This window comes from Sus scrofa, chromosome 8 (assembly GCF_054392235.1).
Source record: "Sus scrofa isolate SSC_HxYL_T2T_F1_AM1 chromosome 8, Sscrofa_HxYL_maternal_Yorkshire_Landrace_v2.0, whole genome shotgun sequence".
Classification (NCBI taxonomy): Eukaryota; Metazoa; Chordata; class Mammalia; order Artiodactyla; family Suidae; genus Sus; species Sus scrofa.
The window spans coordinates 62,187,304-62,214,235 of NC_139390.1; the positions used below are offsets into that span (position 1 = coordinate 62,187,304).

Sequence of the window (26,932 nt, forward strand, 5' to 3'; positions counted from 1 at the left end):
CGCCTATCTCACATGGTTGTTGTAGGATCAGTGAGACGGATTAAGTCCATGAATAGAAACACCACATAGATACAAGAGGCCATTATTAAGGTTCTAATCCAGCTTCCCCAATGATAAGGTTGGGCAACTGAATGACATCAGGTTTTGCCACCATTAACGAAGCCAAACACCGTAGAAACTTCACTCAACCTGATGCATAATGAGATTTCCTAGAACATTTCATTGGTTCTGTCCAATGATCAGTCACCAACATAGAGAAATAAAATGCTTCGAGCACTGACCAGCCCGAGTTTACGAAAATGACACTGAGAAGGGGAGATTACTGAAGATTACAGTCTTTATGCCCCAGAAAATTATTTCAGACAGTTGCTAAAGTCTTAGTAAAATACTAAGAAACTCAGAGAAGCCTCTAAATGTTTGAAATATGAGACCAGAACTTGTCATGTCGGGTGCCCCTGTCCCTTGCGGACAATTCGATATTCCATTTGCTCAAAGAAAACCTGGGCCATCTAGCCCTGCCCCTCCCCTCCCTGTCTCCCAGCAAGCAGGTCTAAAGGGGGGGTGAGTATTTGTACGAGGATATTCGTTGTGGCATTATCTCTGAGAACTAGAACCAGAAGACTGGCCAGCACTTGAGGAGCAGATGAGCCAAGAGTGTATGTAAGTAGCAGAGTTACTATATATATGGAGTTAGAAATAATGCATTGGGAATATTAGAAATATAATCAGCCACAGAAGTAGATCATAAAAATACGGTGTTAAGTTAAAAGAGAGCAGGAGAGAGGGAGACTGGGAGAGCAGAAGAAACAACGAGACGTAACACCTAAGAAGGGCCTCGAGTACCATGAGTCGGGGAATACATTAACTCCATGTGAGCCTAACAACAAAAGAAACTTTAAAAATTAAAAGACTGTTGGGGTTCCCATCGTGGCTCAGTGGTTAACGAATCCGACTAGGAACAATGAGGTTTTGGGTTCGGTCCCTGGCCTCACTCAGTGGGTTGAGGATTTGGCGTTGCTGTGAGCTGTGGTGTGGGTTGCAGACGTGGCTCGGATCCCACGTTGCTGTGGCTGTGGTGCAGGCCAGCGGCTACAGCTCTGATCCGACTCCTAGCCTGGGAACCTCCATATGCTGCAGGTTTGGCCCTAGTAAAGGCAAAAAGACCAAAAAAAAAAAAAAAATTAAAAGACTGTTGGGCTGCCCCATCTTTCGGAGCTTGTCTGTGTAATTCTTCCCAACATATTTTTTGCATAATGAGGAAGTACTGCCCGGCTCACATAATAACTTTTGTGCTCCAGCCTACACCAGTCCCTGCCTTGGTTTTGTTGCTCAAAGGGCCAGGCGAATAGCCAGTTACCGACCCTCATGATCAAACTCCATCCTTTCCAACGCCATCATCTAATAGCTTTCCAGCCTTTTCTTATCCGATTTAAAGAACATCAGGTCCCTTTGCCACTCCTGATAGAATTGCTTTAAAAAAAATTATTATTATTTAGTCACCTAGGAGCTCTTCTGGGCTAGTTCCAAGGACTCCCCTCCCTTTGAAACTGTGGAACCTGACCTGGGTCCCATGCTTATGACAGGCGACCACCTCCATGCTCCTTCACTCCTGCTTCCTAAGCCTCAGCTCTAGTCATTGCCAAAGGCAGCTCTTCTACTATCCACCAAAGTGTGAAGAACACACACAGTGATGGACACATGCAGACAAAAATCATCAAATTAAAAGATTTTTACAGATTTCGCTCCTGGACCAGCAGAAAAGACACTTGGAAAGGAGGCAGGCAATGAAGGCAGCAGGGAAAAGTGTTTATATAAATTTCCTTGGGGAGAACCACACAGGAAGGAAGTGAAAATACATCAACGTAGACTGGACTCTCTAACAGATCTGGCTGCCCTTAAGAATTCCAGGAAACTTCCACCACGATCCATCCAGATCTAATGGCTGCAGTGACTGCCATTATTTTCCTGCCCAGCACACACTGAGAGATTAGGGCTGATCAGTGTGCACCTTATGTTGTTTATGGTTTCATTTTCGTTTTAACACATAAAGATAGACTAGTCCATTCACGAAAGCTCTGACAAGATTCTCATGTTAGGTCCCATTTTATCAAAACCACTGGATGTAAATCACAAGAAATTACATGTAGACCTATAAAAGTTAATGTCTCTAAGTTTTCAAAGAGCTTCTATCACGACCTAAACGTGGCCATAAGCTAACAAGAGCCTGAAGCACGTATTGGAGTAACTCAACCTTGTGACTGGCATTCATACTGAACTTGTTTCTGGTGAGCCAATGTGAACACGCCAGCTCTCTATCTGGGCAGGACGCAAACCCTGCTTCCCTCAGGGAACAGGACTCACAGGGCACTGAGTGGAGACTTGGCAGAGAGGCCAGAAGGAGGCGTGGGCAGCCCGGGGTCCAGGGTCAGCTCAACCAACAAACCCTGAGATACAGGGCAGCTCACCTGAGTCTCTTCAAATACCAGTGACCACATAGCTTGTTGCTCAAGACCAGGTATTTCTGAGAATGAAAGGATGCACTGCGAATCATCCACGGGGCAACTGATATTTCAGGCTTTCCCCTCCTGCTTTAAAATTCCATCCGAGTTGAATTAGTAGGACAGGGTTCCTGACTATAATCTGCTTCCCAGGCTAGACTATCTACACTGCAGTGTAGACCTGTCTATACTGGAGTTCTGTGGGAGAGTGTTCACCCAATCACCTAAAGATTAATGAAGGTGCTTTCCCAGCAAATAAAAAGGACAGCCTGACCTGTACCTGCTTGGTCAGTTGCTCATACACTCCAAACCCCACCTGTGTTCAAAATCAACAGCACTGGAACCAAATCCACATCAAGGTCACTGAAAGGCAGGGGTGGCCGAGGGAACCAGGACCAGGAAAAGAGTGGATGCAGGTGGCCCCTGTGTCAGGACAGTCCCTTTGATTTGTAGCCTCAAGCCTGTTCTCCACTGGCCCAAGGCCTGTGGACAGGATTGGTGTGGGCCAAGGCCTGCCTCTGGATCCTCCAGGGCTGGTTTTTAATGGGAAGGTTAGTCCTTCATAAAACACTCTGGGCCATGGGCTGCCTTCTAACAATTTCATCACCGCACATCTCTGCTCACCACCCCCTCACCTGAATTGTTTAAAGCTGGAGGAGGCCATCAGCAACATCCAAAAGTTAATCCGAGTTAGGTCATGACACAGCCTTAAAAAAGTCCACGTGAACTAAGCCATTCCACACCGAGAGAATTTGGAGACAAAGACGAGGGGGAAATTTTGAAGAAAAGTCATTCAAAGGAGGCAGAAATTCTGTCACTGTTATACAAACCTATTTCATTAGCCCTACAAACCTGTCACTCATTAAAAAAAATTTTTTTGGTAGAATTCTAAATGGCAAGAAGAAGAAACATTTGGCTTCCAAGCAGTAGCATCCAACCAGTGTTGGGTGCCGCCCTGATGCCAACAGCTTAATCCCTTCCACCCCCAGGGCTCAGACAGTGCTCACCCCTTTCTCGCCGCCGCCGCTGCTCTCACCTGTCAGGACTCTGTGCCTTCTGACTCCAGCAGCGGCAGCAGTGGGCGGACTCGCTTCCCCAGAGGGAGGATGTGCCCGCCGCGGTCACGCCCCCTGATCGTGGCCCTGACCACGCCCCTGTTCAGAGGCGGGACCGACCAGGTGCCACTTGCCAACCAGGGCTGCAGCAGTCCCAGCTCTGGGAGAAACGGCTGTCAAGGGCCTAGAGTCTCAGGAATTAAGGGGCTTTTGGTCCAGGCTGCAGGGCTGGGTCCCCAAGGAAGGAGAACCCTTGTCACTAAGGTTGCTCTGCCGGGGCCATCCTTCTGCTCTGGAGAAGGAAGCTGGTGATATTTAAAAAGCCCTGGAAGCAGAATTTATTGACTTTTAACCTCTACCAAGGTGACCTTGCGGCGACTTTCCATTTCTCAGGAAGATGGATAAAATGTAGTCACCTCTGAGGAGGACGAATGCATTAACAAAGAATAGACAGATTCAGAAAAAGAAATCTTTCAGGGCCCACCACCTAGGAAGTTCCCTGTGGAATGTGACTTGAGAACTTCTACTGAAAATTCCTAATCTTGGTATATTTTCCCCCAGTCAGTTGCTTGGGAGCCTGAGCAGTAGAGATTATCAATTTTATCTAAAACTTTGATTCTGCTGATTACCTCAGATGGTAATTATATTTATATAACATTTCAAAGAGCTCCCAGATATGTTATCTTACAGGACCTATTTAATATTCCAGGGAGGAGCATAGCTCATTAAACAATTATTGTCTATTAACATTATAACTTTAAGTACTTTTCCAGAGCTGGGTAAGCAAAGCCCTAAGGGGACGAGACCCTGAAATTGTGGGGCTTGGTGAAGAGATGGGAGCCACCTGGCACATGGCCAGCTGGCCCGTGGGCAGCCCGGTGCCACCCCTGCTCGGTCACAGGTGCCAAGGTGAGGGGCAGACAGGAAGAGCAGAAGCCACAAAGGCAAACTGCACTCCAGTGTGCCTCTGCCGGGGCGCCCCCGGGACCACAATGAAAAGACCCAGTGGAGCCAGATAGGCTCATCCCGGTGCTGGGAGCTACGGAGGCTCCCAACAGGGCGACCTGGCCGTCCCCCAGCGCAGGGGCCTGGTGCGGCCGCCGCGATCCTTTTCAGTCATTATAATCCTGGGGACTTAGACCGGATATTATGTAGGGAACAAAAGACAGCTTTGGTTTCTAAACTTCCCTTCTCCCACGTTAGCACAATCCTTACAAGAACGCACCTCTGAGGCTCTGATTTCTCTCACCTGCCTCCAGGAGCGCATCTGGGCTCTAAGAATCGGCTCAAAATGTGCCGGGCCCCCTATGCTAGCCAGAGGTGGAAGCAGGGTGTGGAGGACCCAGAAGCGGTGTTCTGGGGTATCCCCGTCCTCTGCGGTCCGGTGGCTGTCCTTCCTGGGCCCTCGGACATGGGGTTGGGCTCATGTGGTCAAGGGCAGACCCTCTCCTCTCCCTGAGCCTCCCTATTCTCAGGCGTCAGGCCAGGGGCCTGGCTTTGGGTTCCCAGGGAGCTTAGACATCCCGTGCTCAACGAGGGGCTGAGGTCCAGCTGGTGCCGGTGGGGCTCAGACCCTGCTGTTTTTAAAAACAGTTCTCAGGTGTGCACCTGCTGAGTTCAATCATCTCTGGGCCCTCCCCATCCCATGGTCTGGTGCTACACTTTATTTACTGAATTAATTATTTTCCATGTATACTCATTGGTCATTGTCAGTGTGTGCATAGGCTGACTCTTAGACATGCTTTTAATCATTGCAGAAAAAAGAAAGATTGTTAAAGTGTTGCTCTTTATTGAATCTAATTGGCATCTAATACTGCACTTGTTTAAGTTGTACAGTCTGATAAATTTTCACATATGAGATACGGTTATGCAATCACGATACTGAATGGACTCCTCACCCCAAGAACCTCCTGGTCCCCATAACCCCTTGCCCAGCTCCAGCTCCCCTTTCCAGCTGACCTGCTTTCTGTTGCTATCATCATGCACGTTGTCTGTCATGTTACACCTCCAGTACACAGTCCATACTATTTTTTTGCCTGCTTCTTATTACTTATGTCCTTGTATTTTATTTTTGGTCTTTTTTTTTTTTTTTTCCCATTTCTTGGGCCGTTCCCGCGGCATATGGAGGTTCCCATGCTAGGGGTCGAAGCAGAGCTGTAGCCGCGAGCCTACGCCAGAGCCACAGCAACTTGGGATCCGAGCCGCGTCTGCGACCTACACCACAGCTCACGGCAACGCCAGGTCCTTAACCCACTGAGAAACCTGCAACCTCATGGTTTTTAGTCGGATTGGTTAACCACTGAGCCAGGACGGGAACTCCTGTCCTTGTATTTTAGGTTTCAAGCTCTTTAAGCACAAGAGCCACCTTTCGTTTCTTTTCTCTTCCTCTAGCCCCCAGCTTACCTTTGCTCAGAGAAGCCCCTTAATCATTATTTGCTTGATGGCAATGGGACCTTTACGACCTTACAACTGGGCTTTAGTTTGGGGGCCAAGAAGCACCTGCCATGTTAATGATCCTCACTACTTCCTTGTCCACAGCTTCAGCCCAGTTCAAAAATAATGCATTCGCTTAAACCAGAAATCTTCATTTAAAGTCGTGAACTTCTAGGGGTCCAGAAAATGAGTTTCAAGATACGCACCGGGGGCAGAGGGTGGGGGAACTACCTGGGAAAGTTCCTGGGTTTCCCCAGATTCTGAATCACCAGGTTCTTGATCCAAAGGGAGGAACTATGGAGTTAACATCATGCTTTATTCCTTATCATATTCCCACATGCATTTTATGACTATGACGTCTAATTACAAACTCTCCCCTATCTGCTCCCCACCACCTCCCCTCCGAATTCCCAGCACCTTTGCTTTGGTATCTGAGCTCTGGTTATTCTCAACCCTACTCACTAAATAAATCCACTCCAGGGCCCTGTCCAGCAGCAGTGCTACCCCTAAGAATTTTTTGCATTCCTCTTCTCTTTAAGACCTTCTCACCTAAGCTATGTGGTGTGTTGTGCCTTTTAGTTCAATGATTCTTATTCCATTTTACTTAACAATTTACCTGGATATCAGGTACTCAAATACCACAAACCTACCTTTCCTCAAAACCCCAGAACACAGGATTCCTTTTCCTCTTAAACCAGATCAATGTTTTCATTGTTATCACTGATCAGCATTATGAGAACCAGAAGTAACAACAAACAGCGCTGCAAATTCACAGTAGAGCCACCCTCACTCAATCCAGAGACACTTCCCCTTTTGGGAGTTTTGACTCCTTTTGGGTCAAAAAATATTTTTAAATGATACTATGTCTGATTTTAGACTAAGGTGTAGAATAGCAATATCAGCTTCTAAATAATAGAAATTCATATGCATCCGGCAGAGTCATATAAATGCTGGTTTCAGAGCTAGGAGAGAGCAAGAAAGACATCTCACCTGCTGGCCAAAAGGCAAACACGAACTCCCCACGGGCTCCAAATCCGCCTCGACCCCACCCCCACGCAGGTTCAAGTCTGCAAGCGTCTGGTGTCTCACATCCCTCAGTGTTCTCTGACTCCCTGCTTGGGGCCAGCTCTCCACTTTCTCTATTTCACCTGGACCTTCCCCATCAGAACAGCAAACGTGGTAACGACAGCACTTCACAGTCCCCACACAGATTCACTACTCTCAACGACAGGCAAACCTCCGCAAGTTACTTACGTGGAAGTGGCAAACGCAAGCCCAGGATTTGGAAGCTGAGCTGGCTGATGCCACCCTGCTTAAATAGCTGTGGAGAGCACGTTTATTTACGCCTGTGAGAGCACGCTCAAGCAGAGACCTGAAAAACCTGCAGCGTGGGCAGGAGGAGAACCCTGGGACGTTCCATCTCTCCTGGTTATTCAGGTTTGGTATTCAGGCGGCAACTTCTGAGAGTCTCAGAGAAGTTTCTGGGCACTGCCTTCTTGTCCCTGATCTCCTTCTGAGCCAAGGAAGACTTTCCACCAAGATCTGATGAGAGAGGTGCGGCTGGGAGAAGTAGGAAGAAGGGCAGGACCCTGGACCCTTGCACCAGGCTCCTTATTTTGAATGGGCTTCTAGTTTGACGTTGCCTCATTTCAAAGCATAGATTTGATGAGGTCGGTTTTGCAGCTTTGTGGGCTGGATGCCAAGCTAAGAACCTGGACAACGGCCCAATCATTGAAAAAGTTGCTTTTCTTCAGGCGCAGAATGTACAAGTAACAGATCTGAGGGAGGTTCGGGCTGGGATGATAACAATTCTAGGTCCCCTTGGAAAGTTATTTTCATTTCTCTGCATCTGGACTCTCATCCCGGTTGCCTCCCCCTCCCTTGTTCATGGAATTCCCATTTGAGAGTTGCAGGATCCCCACAAGAGCTCAGATGAAAAGCCGGTGAGTGAGCCAGGCTGTGGGAAGATGCATCCCCAGGGGCTGTGCAGGGGTTTGTGTGACCCTCAGAGGAAATGTTCCCGCAGTGAGGGCATGCGTGTGGGTGTTTATCTGCATTTTACAGCTCAATGCAGTAGTTAGCAGTCAAAGGCAGAACACTAACCACAGTAAATGGGCTCAGTTGGAGAGGATGAAGGGGGAGGTGGAGTTTGGTGAGGTCATTTATGGGAGTATCTGTGTGTGTTTGCTGGGACACAGCGCAGACCGCTGAGTCTCACCCAGATACACACATCCTGTATCTTTCACTTCACTGGACAAAGCAAAGGCTCACTTGATTCTCTTGGGAACAGCGGCTCTGTGTGAAAGAGCAGCAGTCATGCAGAATATTCTTTTCCCTCTTGGGAAAGGGATAATGGCTAGAAAACTTGTGTGGGAGAAAAGTAGAGATGGGGGCCCTCCCCCCAGCCCTGGTAACCAGTGGAATTCCTTTGTTTCTGCCTAATTCATTGCCTAACTCTGGACTGTTCTGTAGCCAACTCTGGATTCTTGCTGCCCAGCTTTCCTGAAGGCACGGTCTCTGTCTTGTTCATCTCTGACCCCCACAGTGCCTGGCACAAATTATTATGACAATGGCAAAGATGATCATCATCTAGAATCTAGTGCCAAGATCCATGTAAAACTTTACAGAGAGTTTGTCTGCTTATTTAATCCACATAACTCTATGAATTTAGTTTTTTATCATTAGATGGGGAAACTGATACTCAGAAAGATGAAATGACTTTCCCCAAGGTCATAGCAAATGGTCAAGTTAGCATCTGAATCCAGATTTACTTGGTTCCAGAGTCTGGGTTTATACTCAGGACTGATTTGAAGCCATATTGTGAAAGTTGCCCAAGAACATTTTCACCTCTTCTTGTTTGTTTATCATCTGTCTTCCATGACCTGAACAACCTTGCTGACTTGTCCACTATTGTAAGCCGAGTACCCAGTGGTGTGGCATGTAGCAGGTGCTTGCTCAATAAATATGTGCTATTTGCTCAGTTTCTAAATTCCTTTGACGGCTGTGCACCCAACAGCCAGACAGTCTGACATCAGCAGAGTGTCAGCTTGCTTCAGACACATTTCTTTGGCTCTTGTATAACACACTAACTTCAAGCTGTTTCTCTTTATCCACATATCATGGAGATGAAACTAAAAGTGGCTGAAACCATAGAGCAGTTTTATATCAATTAAGAACTCTGCAGGTATGTGGTTTCAGGTTGTCCAGTGGTGCAATGAGGTCACCAAGAACCCAGCCTTTTTTTTTAGCTTTCATTTTTTTGCCCTCACAGTGACAGTGTTGCCTCCCTTCATGGTAGATACTGTTGCAGCAGTAGCTCAGTACATCGGGTCCTTAACGAAGAGCATTCAAAGACAGGCAGGAGGGGATGTGAGCTTTCTCCTTCGTGTCTCTCTTTTTTAGGAAAATCTACCCAGAAGCCATTAGCAGACTTCAAGTTATGTCCCCTTGCCGAGAAGTGGATCAAACGACCACCACATTGGCTAAATCCATAATCTGCAAAGAGGAAATGAACCAGACTGATCAAGGTTCATTGCACAGACCCAAGGTAAGGATCCACCTTCCTCAGACCAACTTCCTTGATGTCTCAGCAAAATCAAGATTCAGTTAAGAGTGAGGTAGTGGGAAAGTGCCCCCAACAGAAATCCTTTAAAATATGATAACCTCAGAGTTCCCTTCATGGCTCAGCAGTAATAAACCTGACTCATATCCATGAGGACTCAGGTTCAATCCCTGGTCTCGCTCAGCGGGTTAAGGATCCGGCGTTGCTGTGGCTGTGGTGTAGGCCGGCGGTGGCTACAGCTCCAATTCGACCCCTAGCCTGGGAACTTCCATATGCTGCAGGTGTGGCCCTAAAAAGAATAACAACAACAAAAAGCCCCATAATAACCTAAACTACTTTAGTATTTGGGCACCAGTCCAGGTCACGAAAATTGGGTTTCACAATGTCAGTTTTCAATTTCCGTGTGCTTTTTTTTCTTTAATGTGAAAAGCTTGCTTTGGCTCTCAGCAAGGTTAAAGCTATTTTAACAACCCACAAATAAGGGAAGTAGCTGGTCACAGTGATTTTTTTTTATAGGTTTAGATCCTCGGTGTTCATATGAGCACTGATTTTCTACATATCCAAGGAATAGCACATAGCGTATGGACCTCTCCTTGTCTCCTACATCAAGTGGGATTGATGATGCTGTTGATTTCTTAGAATCATCACGTGCACTTCTGCAACTAAATATAAAAGGATTGCAAAACAGGCTATGGGGGTTCAAGGTTCATTTTCCTGCTCCCCTTCCTGTCTATTATATTTCGGAGGATAACATAATTCCACATGCTTTCATCTGTCTGCCTGAGAGCTCCAGCTACTCCCTGGGATGTGTGAACTAGAACTGTGTGGTTGATAGAGTAACTTCTCACAGAACACCTGCAGGTAGGTAATTATTTTTCTTCTCTTTGCTCTTCTAGCCCTTTTCCTTGCAGTGGCTTGGGGAATTCTCTTCTCCATTGTCACAGATCCAGGGAACTAGGACAAAGGATGGGGTGAGCTAGATGGCACACACTCCACAAGGAAAGAACAATGTCTGGGAGTTGATAAAAATAAGTTTTTGCTGAGTGACTGGAAGAATGGTAGAGAGGGAGGTGTGTGGGCTTCTGAATCCTGCAGACGTGGATTCAAGCCCCACTGCTGCCACTTACCCGCTGTGTGGTCCAGGGAAAGTTAGGTAACTGCTCTCAGACTCAGTTTCCTCAGCTGTAAAGTGGGAATAATGATGCTTCTCTCACAGGTTTGCTGTGAGGACTAGAGGTAGTATAGGGAAATTATCTCAGCATAATGCCTACAATGCAGTATATGATCGATAAATGCAGCTACTGCTAAAACTTAGAGCAGGATGTGAGATTTTCCTTAGTCTTCTTTACAGAGCCCACACGTGGGCACAGAGTAAACCTAAAGCCCCCAAGTGACTCAGCAAAGAGAGGTGTTTGGTGGTGCCACAGAGAAGGCAGTGACAGCTGGGCAGTGGGGCAGCTACTGTCCTCCTGCCCAAAGCTGGATGTCACCGAACTGCAGGGGGACACCTTTGGAATGGTGACCAGGTGGAATCCAGCAATGGTGCAGAGAGAGAAAAGTCATTCCTTGCCAACAGAAAACCACCAAAGGCATTAAAGAAAAATGTGAAGGCTGCAAACTTCCCAAGGGCCCAGGTCTGACTTGTTCAGGAAGCAAATGGGGTCACAGAATAGAGAAGCATCCTTGCTGACAGTTCTGCCCAAGACGTCTCTGCAGAAGGTGTGGAAGTTCCGACTCCCAGAGGGCCCTCCTGGCCCAGCCTGGCTGCAGGGTTAGGGGGAACAGCGTGGAACATAGAAAAGGATCAGCAGACAGCAGAGAACTGGACCAGAAGAGGATGCTGGCGGCCTGGGCTGGAGGTGTTTCTGGCACGCGCATGGCGGAGGCTTCCTGGAGTCCCCTGGCGAAGCAGTACTGGAGGTTCTGACCCAGTCCCACTCCACATTCTTTGTAGTTTGCTCAGGACCCGGAGACGACTGGGTCATCCCGTCGGTGAACTGCGGTGTTTCATTCTAAGTGTGGATTCCATCATCTCACCTAACCTGGCCGCTGTTCTGCTGGAGCCCTGAGTCCGCTGCCAGCTGGGGCGAGGATGCTGCAGCCTTCAAGCCATGCCCCCGCCCCGAGCTGGGTGCCCTTCCTTCCCCTTCCCTTCAGTTTCATCCAGAGGAACAGTGAGGGGAAGGCGTGAGTCCTGTTTTCCTCTGGAATCCCTTCACGGTCAGAGGAGCTCTGGCCCTTGGTGACAGGGAGCATGGAAGGAGGGGGCAGGAGGCGCTAATGCCCGGCTTCACGTTGGCCCCAGGACGTCCTGCTGCCCCAGGAGCTGCAGGAGAGGTGGCAAGGCGACCTTCTCAGGAGGTTGGACGCGGAGCTTCTCCTCGGACAATGGGGAGGACGCAGAGGTTGGGACGTCCCACCAGGTCTAATCCCCTGCCCCGCAGGGCGAGGAAACAGAGTCCCACACCCACACCTGAAATTGCGGGGATGGGTGCTTTTAGAAAGCAGAGGGTGGGAAACTCGAGTTAAACAAAAAATAAAAGCCTTTGCTAAAAGCTTGCTTGACTGGGCATCCAGCCCAGTCAGGGCCCTGACCTCTGCAGGTGCCACACCTCCCGGCCATGGCCCCCAGCCCTGAGCCCGGTGGCCCAGGACGGGGGCTTCGCTGAATGAGTTCCCCTGGGGACAGAGAGGGAGAAGCCAGGAGGACTGAGCTAAGGAACATGAGTGTAAAGACAAAACAAAGCAAATTGCAGGCTTGATACAGTGGGGAAAGAAAGGGCTGAAAATAATTTGGGCTAAAATTGTGGATCAGGAGTTCCCGTTTTGCCTCCGTGGTAACTAACCTGGCTAGCGTCCATGAGAACACAGGTTCAGTCCCTGACCTCGCTTACTGGGTTAAGGATCCAATGTTGCTGTGAGCTGCTGTGTAAGGTCACAGTCGCAGCTGGTATCCTGCATTGCTGTGACTGTGGTGTAGACCGGCAGGCAGCTACAGCTCTGATTCGACCCCAGCCTAGGAACTTCCATATGCCTCCGATGCAGCCCTAAAAAGACCAAAAAAAAAAAAAAAAAATGTGGATCAGCTGAAGGGAGGGATAAGAGGTTTTTTGCTTGGTTGGTTGGTTGGTTCGTTGCTTTTTAGGGCTGCACCAGTGGCATATGGAAGTTCCCAGGCTAGGTGTTGAATTGGAACTGTAGCTGCCGGCCTACACCACAGCCACAGCAACACCAGATCCGAGCCTCATCTGTGATCTACACCTCTGCTCATGGCCATGCCAGATCCTTAACCCACTGAGCGAGGCCAGGGATTGAACCTGTGTCCTCATGGATACTCATCAGGGTTGTTACTGCTTGAGTCACAACAGGAACCCCCAGATGGGGATTTTCGATCACCCTGTCCTCGTTGTCTCACTTCATAGCCGTTTATTGAGCCTCTTTAAACCTTAATTCCCCATATGTGAAAAGAGGATAATGATAATTATAACAACCTTATACGGTCTTTGAGGACTAGGGTTGGTATCCATCCAAGACTGTTCAGGAAGAAAAGAGGATTGGATGACATAAATAATGTCTTTCTGGAGTTCTCTGTGCCACTCTTGTGACCATGGGTTAAGGATCCAGTGTTGTCGCTACAGCAGCTCGAGTCGCTGCTGTGGTGTGGGTTCAATCCCTGGCCTAGGAACTTCCATATGCTGCAGGCTCGCCACTCTCCCCTCCCCCGCAAAATAATAATAGTGTCTTTCTGCCTCTGTTCCAAGAAGTAGCTGTTTCCTTTCTCCACATGTTTTTTTCTTTTCCAAGGGTAGGTGTGAGAACAGCACTCGAAGATGCTGGAGCAGACTCCAGAGAGCCTTGCCAGCTTTGCCAAGGCACAGGGTTGACTGGGCTCCCAGCTCTGTGATGCTCTGGTTAAGTGTGAGTGGCAGAAGCTTATGCCTGCTTGCCGAAGTCACTTTCAATGGCTACCACCTGGGAGTCACAGATAAGGGCTGATAAAGGTTTTCTTTTCCACTCCTTTGCTGCCTTCAGCCAGTGTCTGCAGAGATTCTTAACTCTGTGCCGTGCTCTGAGGGACCGTTTGTTTTCCTGTCAGTATTGTTTCCGTGCTGAAAAAGGAAAAGAAGTCCCTGTTTTCAAAGGACTCCCTTGCAAGGCATTGGCAGCCCAGGATGGACTCACAAGCATCTTCGTCCCTGGCAGTGAAGGCAGGGCTGTCTTGGAGACCAGAAACTTCGAGCAAGAACTCGGGGAACAAAAGAGAGGCGGGGGCACTGCTTATTCAGAGGCCCCGATTGAAGAAGTCCTTGATCAAAGGCACTGCAGAACACAAGCTGCAGGCTGACCGGGAGTATTTGGAACATGAAGGTGACGAAGGGGATCCAGCCTTTTTCTGAACAGAAGGAAATGACCAGGGGAAATGGTCCTCCTTTAACTGACAGAGCTCTGTCAGGGCCGATGACAGGAGGGGGCTGTTGTTGGGAAGCTGCCGAGCGCTGGAGGTTATTCAAAGTGTGACCAGCTTCACAAGGCTACCCTCCCTCCCCCGTCATAAATGAAGGAAGAAGCATTTGAATCAGGGCCAGGTTCTGACTGAAAAGAGAATCTTCAAACGATGGAAACTTCAGCAAGGACTTCAACACGTGAACTTAGGGGACACAATTCAACCCATAATATGGGTTGAAAGGATCTTCTTTTGAAAGAAGGAGCTTCTTTTGATAAAGTTTCTGAGTGTGAATGAAAAAGGGGGCCCAATCTCAGGTAAAACTTTCGAATATTTTTTTTTAATTTTTGTTTATTTTCCTTAATTTTTTTAGGGCCATATGTGCAGCATATGGAAGTTCCCAGTAGGGGTCGAAGTGGAACTGCAGTTGCCAGCCAGCTCCACAGCCACAGCCACAGCAATGCAGGATCCAAGCAGTGTCTGTGACTACACCACAGCTCACGGCAACGCCAGATCCCTAACCCACTGAGCAAGGCCAGGGATCGAACCCATGTCCTCCTGGTTACCAGTCAGGTTCGTTACTGCCGAGCCACAATGGGGACTCCTGAAACTTTCGAGTATTAATCTGCCTTCTCCTTTCCATGGTCCTTTGCCACTCTCTCGTCGCTTCTAAACCCCTTCTTTAAATGTAGTTAAGGGTTGTGATGAAACATGATGGAAGATAATGTGAGAAAAGAAATACATATAGATGTGTGACTGGGTCACTTTGCTGTACAGCAGAAATGGACAGAACATTGTAAATCAGCTATAATGGAAACAATTAAAATCTTTTAAAATAAATAAATTTAGTTACAGGTTTTCATTAAGGCTGTTAATGCCAGTATTTTAGGATGAAATGTCCTTTTTGTTAAAATGTAAAGATCAAATGTTGGTCATGGCTTCATTCCCTCCCAAGTTTTCTTCCCTCCTAAGGTCCCTGGTCATGTGACTTCACAGTCATGGGGTTTTTCAGGACTTCCTCCTCTTCCTAACCTGAGTCTCACCTATGCAGCTACCTCATTCATTTCAGGAGGCTTAAAGAGCCATTTGTGGACTTTGGGGATTCAAGATTGTTCTCTCTCAATGTTACACAGACATTTCACATTTTATTTCCTTTGGATGCTTAAAGTGAAAAGAAAAAAGGCCAGGCACATCCCACCATCTCATTAGGGAAGCCACAAGCCTTTGGCTTTCCTGACCTAGCATTTAGTTGCGCTTGATGTTTTCAAAATTTCATCTAATCATTTTAATGGTTCCCACTATGTCTTGGTAAGATGTGAAAATTCGTGCCAAATTTAGTCAAGGAAATTGAGGCCAAAAGCACCAAGGTGACCTGCACAAGGTGACAGAGCAGACCAGGTGTGGACCCAGGTGTCTGCCAGCCATGGACCAAAACTGTGGCCTGACAGAGTCCCATGACCACGACCCTCTCTTCTTTTCCCAGAAGCCAAACACCCCACGTTCCCTTTTTCTCTGCAGCTCCGGGAGGGAAGCAGGAAAGGCAGGAGTTAGCAGATGCCCAGCAGAAAAGGAGGAAGCCTAGCAGGTCCCCCAGGAGCAGGTGCAGTATTAGTGTTGCTGAAACACCCCCTGGCAAGTCCCAGGAATCATACGGGGAACCTTTGGAATGCGAAGCCCCGAGTTAGCAGATGGGCAGCCGATGCAATGTCTTTGGTGCTCACTGGGTGCGGAGATCTGGGAAATTCAGGTCACGTGATAATAATGCAAAAGATATGGACAGAGTTCCTTCTAGTCGAAGAAAACTAATCTTTTTGATCATAGACTCTATGAGAAACAAGCCCCCCAAAACACTTTGGCCTGGTCTTAGGCCGATAAACGGTAATAGAAACCTTTATCCTTAATTCACAGCAGGTGCTGCAGGAAAGAATCCCAGGCATCTCAGAGGCTGCCTTGCCAGCAAGTCTCGCAAGCAATGGAATGCCCTCTAGTATTTGCAAAGTTCTCAGCTATTTCTCTGGTGGGGAAGAAGTACAGGTAATTGGCTGGTCCTATTGTTGAGTGGAAAGAACTCCATGGCCATTATCTTGTTTAAGGTATAATTCAAGGCACCACTCGACCAGCGTGTTCCCCTTAGACACCACTCGGACCAGCGCGTTCCTCTTAGGCAGGTGCCTAAGCAAAAAGCCAACCCAAATCATGTTCTCCTCTCTTAGATACCAACCATATCTTTCCCTTGCTTTTTTCTTTAGTCATTTACTTTAAAGCTGTGACTGGCTTTTTACTGGACACAAGTGTATCTTGCAAGGTTTGCTTTGCTTTTGTTGTATGACACTCACGTGGAAGAGCACAGGATGTGGAATTCTTTATAAGTAGGAACATAAAGTGAGGCTTCTTCTTCTCATAGCGGAACACCATCTTTGTGTCCTGTACACCTAAATTCTAAGCATAGGGATCTAAGCATTTAGTCTGTTTTAATAATCACCACTAGGACATTCATCCTCTTTCTCATTTCACGTGGCTGCTGGGAATCTCAGAGCCAAATTTAGTGCTCAGCTTCTTTATGTATTCATGTAAAAATTTTTTATTGGAGTATGGTTGACTTACAGTATGAGTTAGTTTCAGGTGTGCAGCAAAGTAAATCGGTTTTACGTATTTCCATTCTTTTTCAGATTCTTTTCTCATGTAGGTTATCAAAGCATTGAGCAGATTTCCCTGTGCTGTACAGTAGGTCCTTTCTACGTCTCTCTGTCCTATAGTGTGTGTGTATGTCCATCTCAAACTCCGGATTTATCCGTCCCCTGACACATTTCCCCTTTGGTAACCTAAGTTTGATTTTGAAATCTTTAAGTCTGTTTCTGTTTTGTAAATAAGGTCTTTTTTTTGTCATTTTTTATTAGATTCCTCATGTAAGTGATAGCATATGATATTTGTCTTTCTTATTTTTTTTTTTTTTGTCTCTTTAGGGCCATACCTGCGGCACATGGAGGTTCCCAGCCTAGGGGTCTAATCAGAGCTGTAACCACTGGCCTATGCCACAGCCACAGCAACGTGGGATCTGAGCCATGTCTGCAACCTATACCACAGCTCACGGCAACGCCAGATCCTTAACCCACTGAGTGAGGCCAGGGATCGAACCTGCAACCTCATGGTTCCTAGTTGGATTCGTTTCCGCTGTGCCATGACGGGAGCTCCCCTTGTGATATTTTCGGTGCACACATGCACAAGCATGCAGACATATACACAGAGTTTAATATACTTGAGATAGTCCTGAATATACACTGCTGCTGTTTTGCTGGTGAACCCCTATCTCACTATCTCTCAGTAAGAATTGTTTAAAGCCACTGCCCTGAGCCTCCTGTGGGTCTACCGTAGCCACTTAATTCCTCCCTCCCTGGGACACCCCCTCCTGCACCTGCTCTGGGATCCAGCTCTGAGCTGTGACCTGTGGCCATTCTCCCATGCTCTCTAACCATCTGGTTTTGTATTTTAACATCCCCCTGGCCTCTTTTTAGTGCAAACAGTAGCTCTGCTTATTAATCTAAGGGCAGGGCAGTGATGGGGGTACAGAATCTGAAGCTAGACTGCTTGGGTACAAGCCCTGGTTCAGCCTCACACTGTCACTGTGACCTTGGTGAGTCCTGTGTCTTCTCTGTGCCTTGTTTCTTCATGTCCGAGTTGGAGGCTCTCGGGGCTGTTCTGAGGCATGAGTGAGTGAATGTATGTAAGCAGGGAGAGCAGTGCTGGTGTATACTCAGTGCATCAGCTATTATTATTGAGCATCTACACCGTGTCAGGCACAGGGCTAAGTGCTTCGTGTTACTGAGCCCCCAGATTCCCCATCAGGTAGGTATCATCACCCTCGTGTAAAGGGAATTGAATCTCTGAGAAATGAAGGAACATGTCCATGGTTACGTGCTGGTGCCAACAGACACAGTAGGTTGGAATTCCCATCTTGCTGCCCCTAAATCCATACTGTCCCCTGAGCCCTAGGTCCTTCTGTGGAGGAAGTGGTGCTTTGCAGCAGAGGAGAAAGAGAAGGCCACCAGCTGGTGCAGGTACCTCTGGCGGATGTTGAGCGCACGAAGACGCCCAGTGGATGCAGAGTGTGGAGGAAAACAGAGCGCCCATCTGCTTCCAGGTCAGAGCTCCTGCTTCTCCCAGTGTTCTCCCATCACCCAGGCTTAAACCTGGTGTCAGCCCCAATGCCTCCCATCCCCTGGCTCTCAGCTCCAGTCACCAGGGCCCTCAGCTGTGCTCTAGTGATGCCCTCACACCCATTCCCTTGCATTCATGCCTTATGTTAACACTCCGTCTCAAGTTCTCATGATCTCATGTCCAGATCATTCCAAGAGCCCTTAGCGAGTCTCCCAGGCTCCATGTTTCAAAGTCACCCCTCCCACTACCATCGCCTAATTCCTAAGAAACTTCCATTTCGTGACATCACTGTCCAACCCCCCACCCCAACCCCAACTACAATGACTATCCAGTGTCTGCTGAATACAGTCCAGCTTTCTAGAACCATTCAAGCTTCTTCTCAACCGAATGCCAATCTTCATTCCCAAACGTGTGCCTCAGGGCTCCTCTGTCAGGATCCGACAACTTAGCCTGGATTTGTCCTTGTTATGCCTTAACCACGCTATTCCTCCTCCACCTCCGAGCCCTTATGCACTCCATCCCCAGGCCTGACACCCTGGCCCTGTCCTCTCACTCTGTGCATCCATCATAAGCCCTTAGCCCTGCAGCTGCTCACTCCCGGGAAGGGCACCTCTTCCTCATCTGATCATGCTGCTTGCCCAGCATTTTGCCCTCTGCAGTACATGAGGAATTGGCTTGTGTTCATTCACACTCTACCTCCCCAGGTACACTGTGACATCTTACAGCCAGAGGGCTGGAGAAGAGGATGGGGGAAGGTGGGGGTACGGCTGGTGGTTAGGCTCTTAGACTCAGAAATCAGACGAGCTGGCTTTGAGTCACAGCTCTGCCCTAACTAAAGAGACAATCCTATTAAGACACTAATCCCCCAGTGTCCCCATCTGTGAAACGAGGATAATGACCGTCCTCTCAGAAATGTTGTGAGGCTTAAACAACAGTACACAAGGGCCCTGACCAGGGCCTGACACACAGGTAAAGCTCGATTGATGTGAGTTGTTGTTACTCTCATCATCACACAAGGGGGTTTATGATGTACTGGGCACTGTACCGATGACTTATTTAATTTGTGTGACAGCCCTGTGAGGTCAGAGGACCATGCCCTGCCACACCCAGCTGTGGAGGCCTCGGGCCACCTGAGCTGCTGGGTCAGGGCTCCTACATGGGAGAGACACGTGCCTCCCCCATGTCTAAGCCACACTGAACTCTTAACAGGCACGGTCCCTGTCACTCTGGTGCTGGATGCAGCAGCACTTCTCTCTGGTGGCCACAAGGAACTTCCTTCTAGTATTTTATGAAAATGGTATTCAGAGGAAATGACCCAATTCGTCTCTACCTCATGGTTCCACTCTCTTAAGTGAGCAGAAAGATCTGAGATTGAAGAATGAAAGAGAGAGAGAAACAGATACAGAGTCTCTGTAGGTGAGAGGAGGCCAGATAGGACTAAAACTGAGGACTCTAGGCTGCCACGGCCCAGGACATCCTGGGGACACTGAGACAGGTAGTTTTACTGCTGGCACAGTCTCTTCAGAGAATCGTGCGGCAGCATTGGAAGTGGGTGTTTCGAACTGCATAGACCTTGAGCCCAGGCTCAGGTCAGAAACCTGCTGGGAGCTGCTGTGGAATCCGTGACGATTTAGCAATCTGCCTGGTCATGACCTTGATTCGTCCTTCGTGCTCTACACCTTAGAGATAAAGAAAAGTGAAACCTAAAAACAGTAAGTAGGTGGTTGAATCAGGGGCACAATGGCCCTCATCCCACCTCCTCTGACTTGCTGGAGCAGCTCATCCTTCAACAGAGCCCTGATTGTAATTACAGCTCAGACCCCGCACAGCACAGGGCACAGATGAGAGACCTGGCTCCGTCCAATCGACCTCCAATATCTGCTGAGGCTCCTACGGGGCACGCCTGCTTCACAGGGTATAAGCCTGTTGACATGTGGGGTCTGGAACTGCTGCAGACATCTTGTTAGTAGGAGGGGGCATGGCTTGGATGCCCAGGAAGGCAGAGCCAAGGGATGGAAACTGTTTGGATCCTTGAAGATGGCATTGATCCTGTCTTTTAAAGTTGGACTGAATACAGACTTATTGCTATGTGAGAGAATAAATGTCCTTATGGTTAATTAGTTGTGGTTAGGTATTCTGTTTCTCGCAGCGAAAGCATCCGTACTGATACAGGGGCCAAAAGCATTTTGACGTTCTCAGCTGTGGTGCTGTATCTTTGTGGTCTAGCCTGGGTCTCACCCATTTTCTGTTGGAGATAGGCTAGGGGCATGTGCCCTACCCACTTAATGGAAGATCCCATAGCTAGGTGGTCTGCATTCAAAACCTGGCTTTACCTGTGTGCCCTTGAGCAAATTACCTACCTCCTCTGTGCCTCCACTTCCTCAGCCATTAAAATGGGGACAACAATTGTCCTGCCTCCTAGATTGTACTGTGGATGAGATGAGCTAACATACACAACTCTCAGAATAGCGCCTGGACCCTGGCAAGTCTCCGGTCAGTCACATGAGCCTTATTTTCACCCCCACCCCCACCTACCCCCCCACCCAGCAGCGCTCCCTTCTGCATGTTTCCAGCGCCTTCTGCCGTCACATTTTCCACCCATATCGTCCCCTGCCAAGCACTACTGAGAAGAGCTGAGATGTAGGACAGGCATGGCCAGCTCCGTCCTTGCTAGAGTGCGTGCCACAGGATCATCAGAGAAGAAGCATCACTAACAGAAAGTAACACAGATTTTGTCCGGACATACCGTAGAGAAGCCTGTTTCCCTCTGCTCCCACGCTCTGCGTGTCCTTCAGCCCTGCACTGAGATGGGCCATCAGGGACACCCAGGGGCCCTTCCCCAGGGCTGCCCTTGGCACAGAGTGTGTCCAGCCATGTCTCAGGCCCTGGACGATAGAGGCAGGAAACCCCACAGGTCCTCATATCACCAGTGTCTTTTACTTTGCGACCTGCCATTTCTCACCCTCTTGAGCCTTTCCTCTGGGCCAAGAATTCGTCTTTTTTCCCCAGGGAGACTCCCTTTCCCATCCTTGTCTGGCTCATTCCCCACCCCGGGACTTCAGAGGCCATTTCAGCATCATGCCTGCCAATCTAAGTGGGCTTTCAGCCAGGATTTCTGTGGACCTTGTCTGTAGAGCCTGGGCGGCTTCCAAAAGCCTTGGGCTGAAGTGGCCTGATCCTCACAAAAATCTCAGATGGTGCCTGTTTCTGTTCCAAACCAGCCTCCTTGGGCCGTTCTCCCTCCTGTAGAGGTCAAGGGCAGAAGGAGGCAAGGCAAACACCTCACTTCACTCTCTGCAGCGTAGGCCTGAGGCGATAGGGACCTCATCCAGCTTTACCTCGGCAGAGAAGGCAAAGGCCCTGCGGAATCCCCTGAACTTGAGTGCAAGGCTTGTGAAGGAAGAGCAAATGCCTGGATCTGGTGGCTTCTTGCTAAATGGCCATCACAGGTGGAGGCAGCGGGCCCTGGACGCTAGCTGGGTGAGCCAAGTGCCTCCTGGTCTGGACCGTGGGAGCTCAGGAAGCACAGCATGTGGCTGATGCCGCCTGAAGATGCTCTATGGATTGATTTACCCTGAGCCCCTAGAACATTTACATGGGCAGCAACTACGTTAGAAACAGGAGCACCAGGCTGTGCCCAAAGTGGCTGAGTGTGAAGAGCTGGGGTGCAGGTGAGGTTTGCCTGAGCAGGACGGGAGGTCTATGGGCCCCACTTGTGCATTCTGGAAGATAAAAGGGACAGGGCCTCCATGTGTGGGCTGGAACCACACTGCCCTGGCACCTCGGAAAAGCCCCTTTCATTTCTTCTGTTTCACTCAGTGGCCTGGAGAGGGGCCCGGGGCCCAGAGACCGAGCTGATCAGAGCCATACAAGTGACAACCAAATGCTCGCCTTCCTTGTTTCTCTTGTTCATTTCTGGCTCCAGGAAGGTTTTTCAAACAGCAGAAGCAGAAACCCAGGTCCCTTTCTACTTCCAAGCACACCTTGCTCCTTATCGGGGAAGAAGGAGCCGCAGAGCAGCCATTACTCTGAGTCTCTATTCACTCTCTTTGCTTGCTTTTGGCTCAGAGCTCAGCCAGCCCCACAGAAGGTGGACCAGCGGGGGAGGGGGTCACAGCGGGGAGGTGGGCTCATAACAGTGAGAAGACAGCTCCTCTGCTCTGGGTGCAGTGAGTGGCAGGGAGCACTGGCTGGGGGGGCTCTCCCCCTTTTCCACTTGGGCTGGAGTCTGCCCACCTCCTGCCTGGGACTCCCTCCCTTGAAAGGGCTTCTTGGGGTGGGGGGGCAATGGGGCCTCTTCCTTCATGTCACCTGAGTGCACTCCTCGGGTGGCTTTCGTGGTAGAGAAACTCCTACCTTAAAGGAGACGAGTGAGCTGCTTTCTAGCTGCTCAGGGTGAAAGTGTTGGGGTCACCCTTGTGTCCCCTCTCCTCACATCCCACTCCCAGCCTACCAGCCTATCATGTCGGCTCCACATTCAAAACATGTCCGGGATCTGCAGCCACTGAGGTCATGGAAGGTCTTCAGTAACCATGTCTATATGTGGTTCAGTAAGAGAAGCAGAACCAGGAGGAGACTTGGAGCCAGGAGTCAGCTCTGCTGGGGCAGGGCTGCCCAGGGGAGTCTGGAATCTGCGGGCAGGAGCCAAGCCACCGGCCACAGGTGCAGCTCCTTCATTGCGGACTCTCGGTCCTGCACACAGGCTTTCAGCTGGTTGCATCAGGCCCTCCCTGAATCTAGGATGGGCTCCCTTACCAGAGTTTCTGATTAGAGACTTCAACTATGGAGTTAACATCATGCTTTATTCCTTATCATATTCCTACATGCATTTTATAAATATGACATCTAATTACACACTCTCCACTATCTGCTGAACCACATCTGCAGGATATCTTCCCAGCAACACCCAGACTAGTGTTGACTGAATAACTGGGGACTGCAGCCTGACCAAGTTGACCCATAAAACCCACCATCTCTTATCGAAACTCAACTTCCTCCTGCAAGCCCCCCCTCCTCCTCCCCAGCCACCAGCATCCTCCCCCCTACTCCCATTATTGCTTCAGCCTCTTGTCTTGGCCTCCCCGCCCCAATCCCCACCCCCACTACTACTTTCAACAGAGCAGCTAGCAACCACTGCTCACAGCCTCCCTGGGGCCGGGGCATGGTTCCCCAATGATGCCCGAGTCCTAAGCCCTGGAAATTCTGACTGTGTTACCTGCCTCGGCAAAAGGACTTGAGAGGATGGCTTAGGGTGTGGACCTTGGGGTGGGAGGGGCTCCTGGATCCCAGGTGGGCCCAATCTAATCACAGGTGGCCTCCTTAAATGTGGAAGAAGGAGGCAGGAGAGTGGGGCAGAGATTTGCTGTAACAATGGCTTGACCCTGCCCCGCTGGCTTTGAAAATGGAGGAAGGAGCCTCGGTCCTGCACCTGCACAGAACTGAGTTCTGCCAACAAAACGAACGAGCAAGAAAAAGATTCTCCCCTGGAGCTTCCAGTGAAAAATGCTGCTCTGCCCAGGGCTTGACTGTAGCCTGCTGAGACCCATGTCTGACTTCTGAGCAGAGAACTGTAAGGTACATTTTTCTGTTGCTTATCAACGTGTGGTCATTTGTTATGGCAGCAATAGATGATCAATACAGCCTTCCAGTGACTTCCCATCCTCTCAGAGTGAAGCCAAACTCCCGGGAACTTTCTGTCTGACGTCATTTCCTCCTCTCTCCTCTGTCACCCCTCAGCCTTCCGACCACGCCAGGGCCTTAGAGTGAATCTCATGAGACACTAGCCCTGAGATGCCCCAAACTCAGTCATCAAGATAAATAATATTTTAGTTTCACATGAAAATGAATGTAGAAAATCCATGATACATAAAATGTAAAAATTTGGGACAGGATTGGACCCTGTGTTTGTACAACTCGCCTCCCTTACTCCCAGCCCCGGTCCTTAGTGTTCGAAACTTCCAGCCAACGTCCATCAGCAGAGCTTTTCCATTTGCTTCTTCCCCCCAAATCTGCAAAGCTTCCTTCCTTACCTGTTCAGCCTTTGCTCAGATATCAGCTTCATTGCGAGCCTTCTGTGACCCTTTGCTCAGGATTGTGCCGCTGTCACTAGCGCTCCTGAGCCCTCTCTCATTCAGTACCTCTCAAAGCACGCTACACAGCTAACATCCTGTTTTCCTCACTACTGTAAGGAAGGCAAAATTGGCCCCCTGCCCACTTAGGTTTGCACCTGGAACTGTCTTAACAGATTAACAGGAGAAAAGCATAAACATTTTATTATAATAAAACCCCTGAGTGTCCTCATAGGAAAATGAAGACCCAAAGAAATGTCTGGTCTAGTGCTTAAAAGCAACAAAAATATGTGAAGAGAGTAAAGGAATTTAAGAGGTTTTGCTTCTTGTGGGCACCTGTGGCATGTGGAAATTCCTGGGCCAGGGACGGAGCCTGTGGCCTAGTGCTGAGCAGAGCCACCGCAGTGGTGACACCAGACCCTGTGGGACCTCCTCTGGAGTAATATCTGTGTTGCCCTCAGCCTTGGCCCCTGTGTGGTGACACAAATGGCCTTTGCCTTGTGGTACAAGGAGGGCAGCTTTCCCCAGGAACTCCTCCTCCTGTTTTCAGGAAGAGAAGGGGAGGTCACAGGCTCCCTCTTGCACCTGCTTTTCAAGTGCCTTTAGGTAGAAATAACCAGTATGCCAAAGTCTTGAGGTGGCATGTTCTACCCCAAAACTTTGGCTACTTACCATTCCCTGCTGTTTCACGAGGCTTCCCTGTACATGGCACGTGAAACGAGTTGGGTAAATATTTGGGGGGAGGGTGTGGAAAGTATTAACGGGTAACGAGCTGTGTATGCATTCAAGGGAGCACTCGCCCGCTGGTTTTCTGAGGCTGGAAATCCCTGAAGAACTGGGATAAGCTTTAATCTGTCTGTTTAAGGAACCACCAATTTATATGCAGGGTTATTTTTTTTGTCTCCCAAAGGAGAAAACCAAAAAGAGCCAACATGTTCTGTTAGCTTAATTAGCAGATTTGGATTAGCTGTGTACTTTCTTTTCTAGGAAACTTTAGCTGAACTTCTGGGAAATGTTTGAAGCCCATACAGTTTGTCCAAAGTCCTTTGAGACAGAATCTCTGCAACCCTGTGTTTAATAATGCCTAGAGATTTTATTCTCTTCTAGTTCTCCCTCAGTTAAAAATTCAACTGTGATGATCTCCTTCCTATAATTTCATATGAGTGGATTCTGATACTGCTGTTGTCAAACATCAGTGATAATTTGCATCACAGTAAAATGGATTTTTCTACCACAATAACAAAAACTTGTGTATATTTAATACAAATTGCATATATATAAATATACAAGATATATTCCAAGGTTTATTGGGATGGAAAATAGACCCATGTTTTACAACTGTCCATTGGCTAACCCCCATATGACCTGGAAGGTACCAGCTGGGATTGAAGTGGTGTGAACTTGCAGCTGGTGGCATGTGCGCATCTACACGGATCATGAGCCAGGGAGGCCAGTATGAACAAGTAAGCAGGGGAACTAGGTCAGGAGAAGAGAGAGGTGCGGAGGTAAGCGTAGGAGAGAGAGAGAAACTCTGAGACAAACTTGAAAATCTCGTTGGCTCCCAACAGCCCTCCCGGTTCCTGCCTTGATTCTTTGATTCCCAGGGACCTGCTCCTTGGCCTTCCTTAGGCTGCTTTAGGGAGTCTCTGTTCTTTGTACTCAAAAAAGCTGACTACAGGGTATATTCCTAAGGATGGTCATTGAAAAAACAGTTATTTGAGCAGGCTTGGAAAACCTCAGCCAGAATTGTGCAATGTTTTCCAGTGGAATTAAAGAGCGGGTTTTGATGGTTTTAGTGTATTGAAGAAAAATGAGTTTCAACTGAATGTATCTTGGGTTGGATCCTGGGACAGAAAACGCATGAGAAAGCCAGTGAAATCTGAATAAAGTCTGGACTTTGGTTAATAGTAATAGCAATAGTAATTGCTTAATTTTGACAATTGTACCAAGGTTATGAAAGATGTTAACATTAGGGCAGACTGGCGAAGAACATACAGAACCCTCTGGACTGTCTTTGCAACTTTTCCATAGGTCTCAACCTTTTCCAAAATAAAAAAGTATATTTTAAAAATACCCTTCAGCTCCCAGATAGAGAAAGACATAGAATGATGGAGTAGAGATAGCAGCTATAATGGAAGTCAGAAAAACTAGGGTCAAATCTGGAGAACCTCAGGTTCGGGTCCATGCTTGGCGTCTTCCCAGCTCTGCAGCCTTGGCCAGGATACTTCACCCCTCTGATCCTCAGTTTCCTCTCGAATTCAGCACGCTGTTTGGGGAGGCAAACGGGGACACTGACAGTGACAGCCGGCATCATAAGCCAGGATGGTGGTGTCAGAATGAGATGGGGGTGGTCCAGCCTGGGCACCTGAACCGAGTGTGAATGAGTTCAACCCTCGGCTCATGGTTGCACTTTGACAAGTCCCGTCACACAATTACAGCCTCTTCAGAGATGCATGTTACTGTCTATAGAAAACCACAGATCACCGTGCACACATGTTTTGTGGGGGTCACCTTTCAGGCAATATTGTCTCATTGGCATCTTTATTGTTAATAATTGTCCTCATAAAAATGTTAGCTGCAGATACACATGTGTGTATATGTTCACATACATAATGTACTGGTCAGGAGCATGGCTACAGAGTCAGGCTCTGGGTTTGAATCCTGACTCCACCTCTGAGTGATGCCCGGCCTCTCCTGGGCCTCACTTTCCTCGTGGT

At 48.6% G+C, this 26,932-nt stretch overlaps 2 protein-coding genes across 35 annotated transcripts in view; one reads left to right on the forward strand and one right to left on the reverse strand.

Moving 5' to 3' along the window:
* Positions 1–20,264, forward strand: part of LOC146400813 (uncharacterized) — a 58,708-nt gene extending 38,444 nt beyond the window's left edge. Inside the window, exons 1-7 of one of the 24 annotated variants that reach the window (XR_014812597.1) lie at positions 7,315–7,423; positions 9,389–9,533; positions 10,188–10,409; positions 13,353–14,309; positions 15,901–16,026; positions 17,977–18,130; positions 19,357–20,264. Coding sequence is in view for 3 of the 24 variants with exons in the window: in XM_084972337.1 (XP_084828463.1) it covers positions 14,286–14,309; positions 15,901–16,026; positions 17,983–18,130; positions 19,357–19,439 (381 nt within the window). In the remaining 21 variants the exon portion in view is untranslated. Of the gene's footprint in view, positions 1–7,314; positions 7,541–9,388; positions 9,534–10,064; positions 10,410–13,352 lie in introns of those variants that run through there. The other 23 variants (XR_014812595.1, XR_014812594.1, XR_014812590.1 and 20 more) reach the window with 23 other exon arrangements.
* Positions 1–24,284, reverse strand: part of HOPX (HOP homeobox) — a 42,610-nt gene extending 18,326 nt beyond the window's left edge. For 2 of the 11 annotated variants that reach the window (XM_005666686.4, XM_084970876.1), the window contains exon 1: positions 7,241–7,277. Coding sequence is in view for 2 of the 11 variants with exons in the window: in XM_084970874.1 (XP_084827000.1) it covers positions 3,134–3,171 (38 nt within the window). In the remaining 9 variants the exon portion in view is untranslated. 11 annotated transcript variants of the gene reach the window in all.
* Between the last annotated feature and the right edge of the window lie 2,648 nt (positions 24,285–26,932).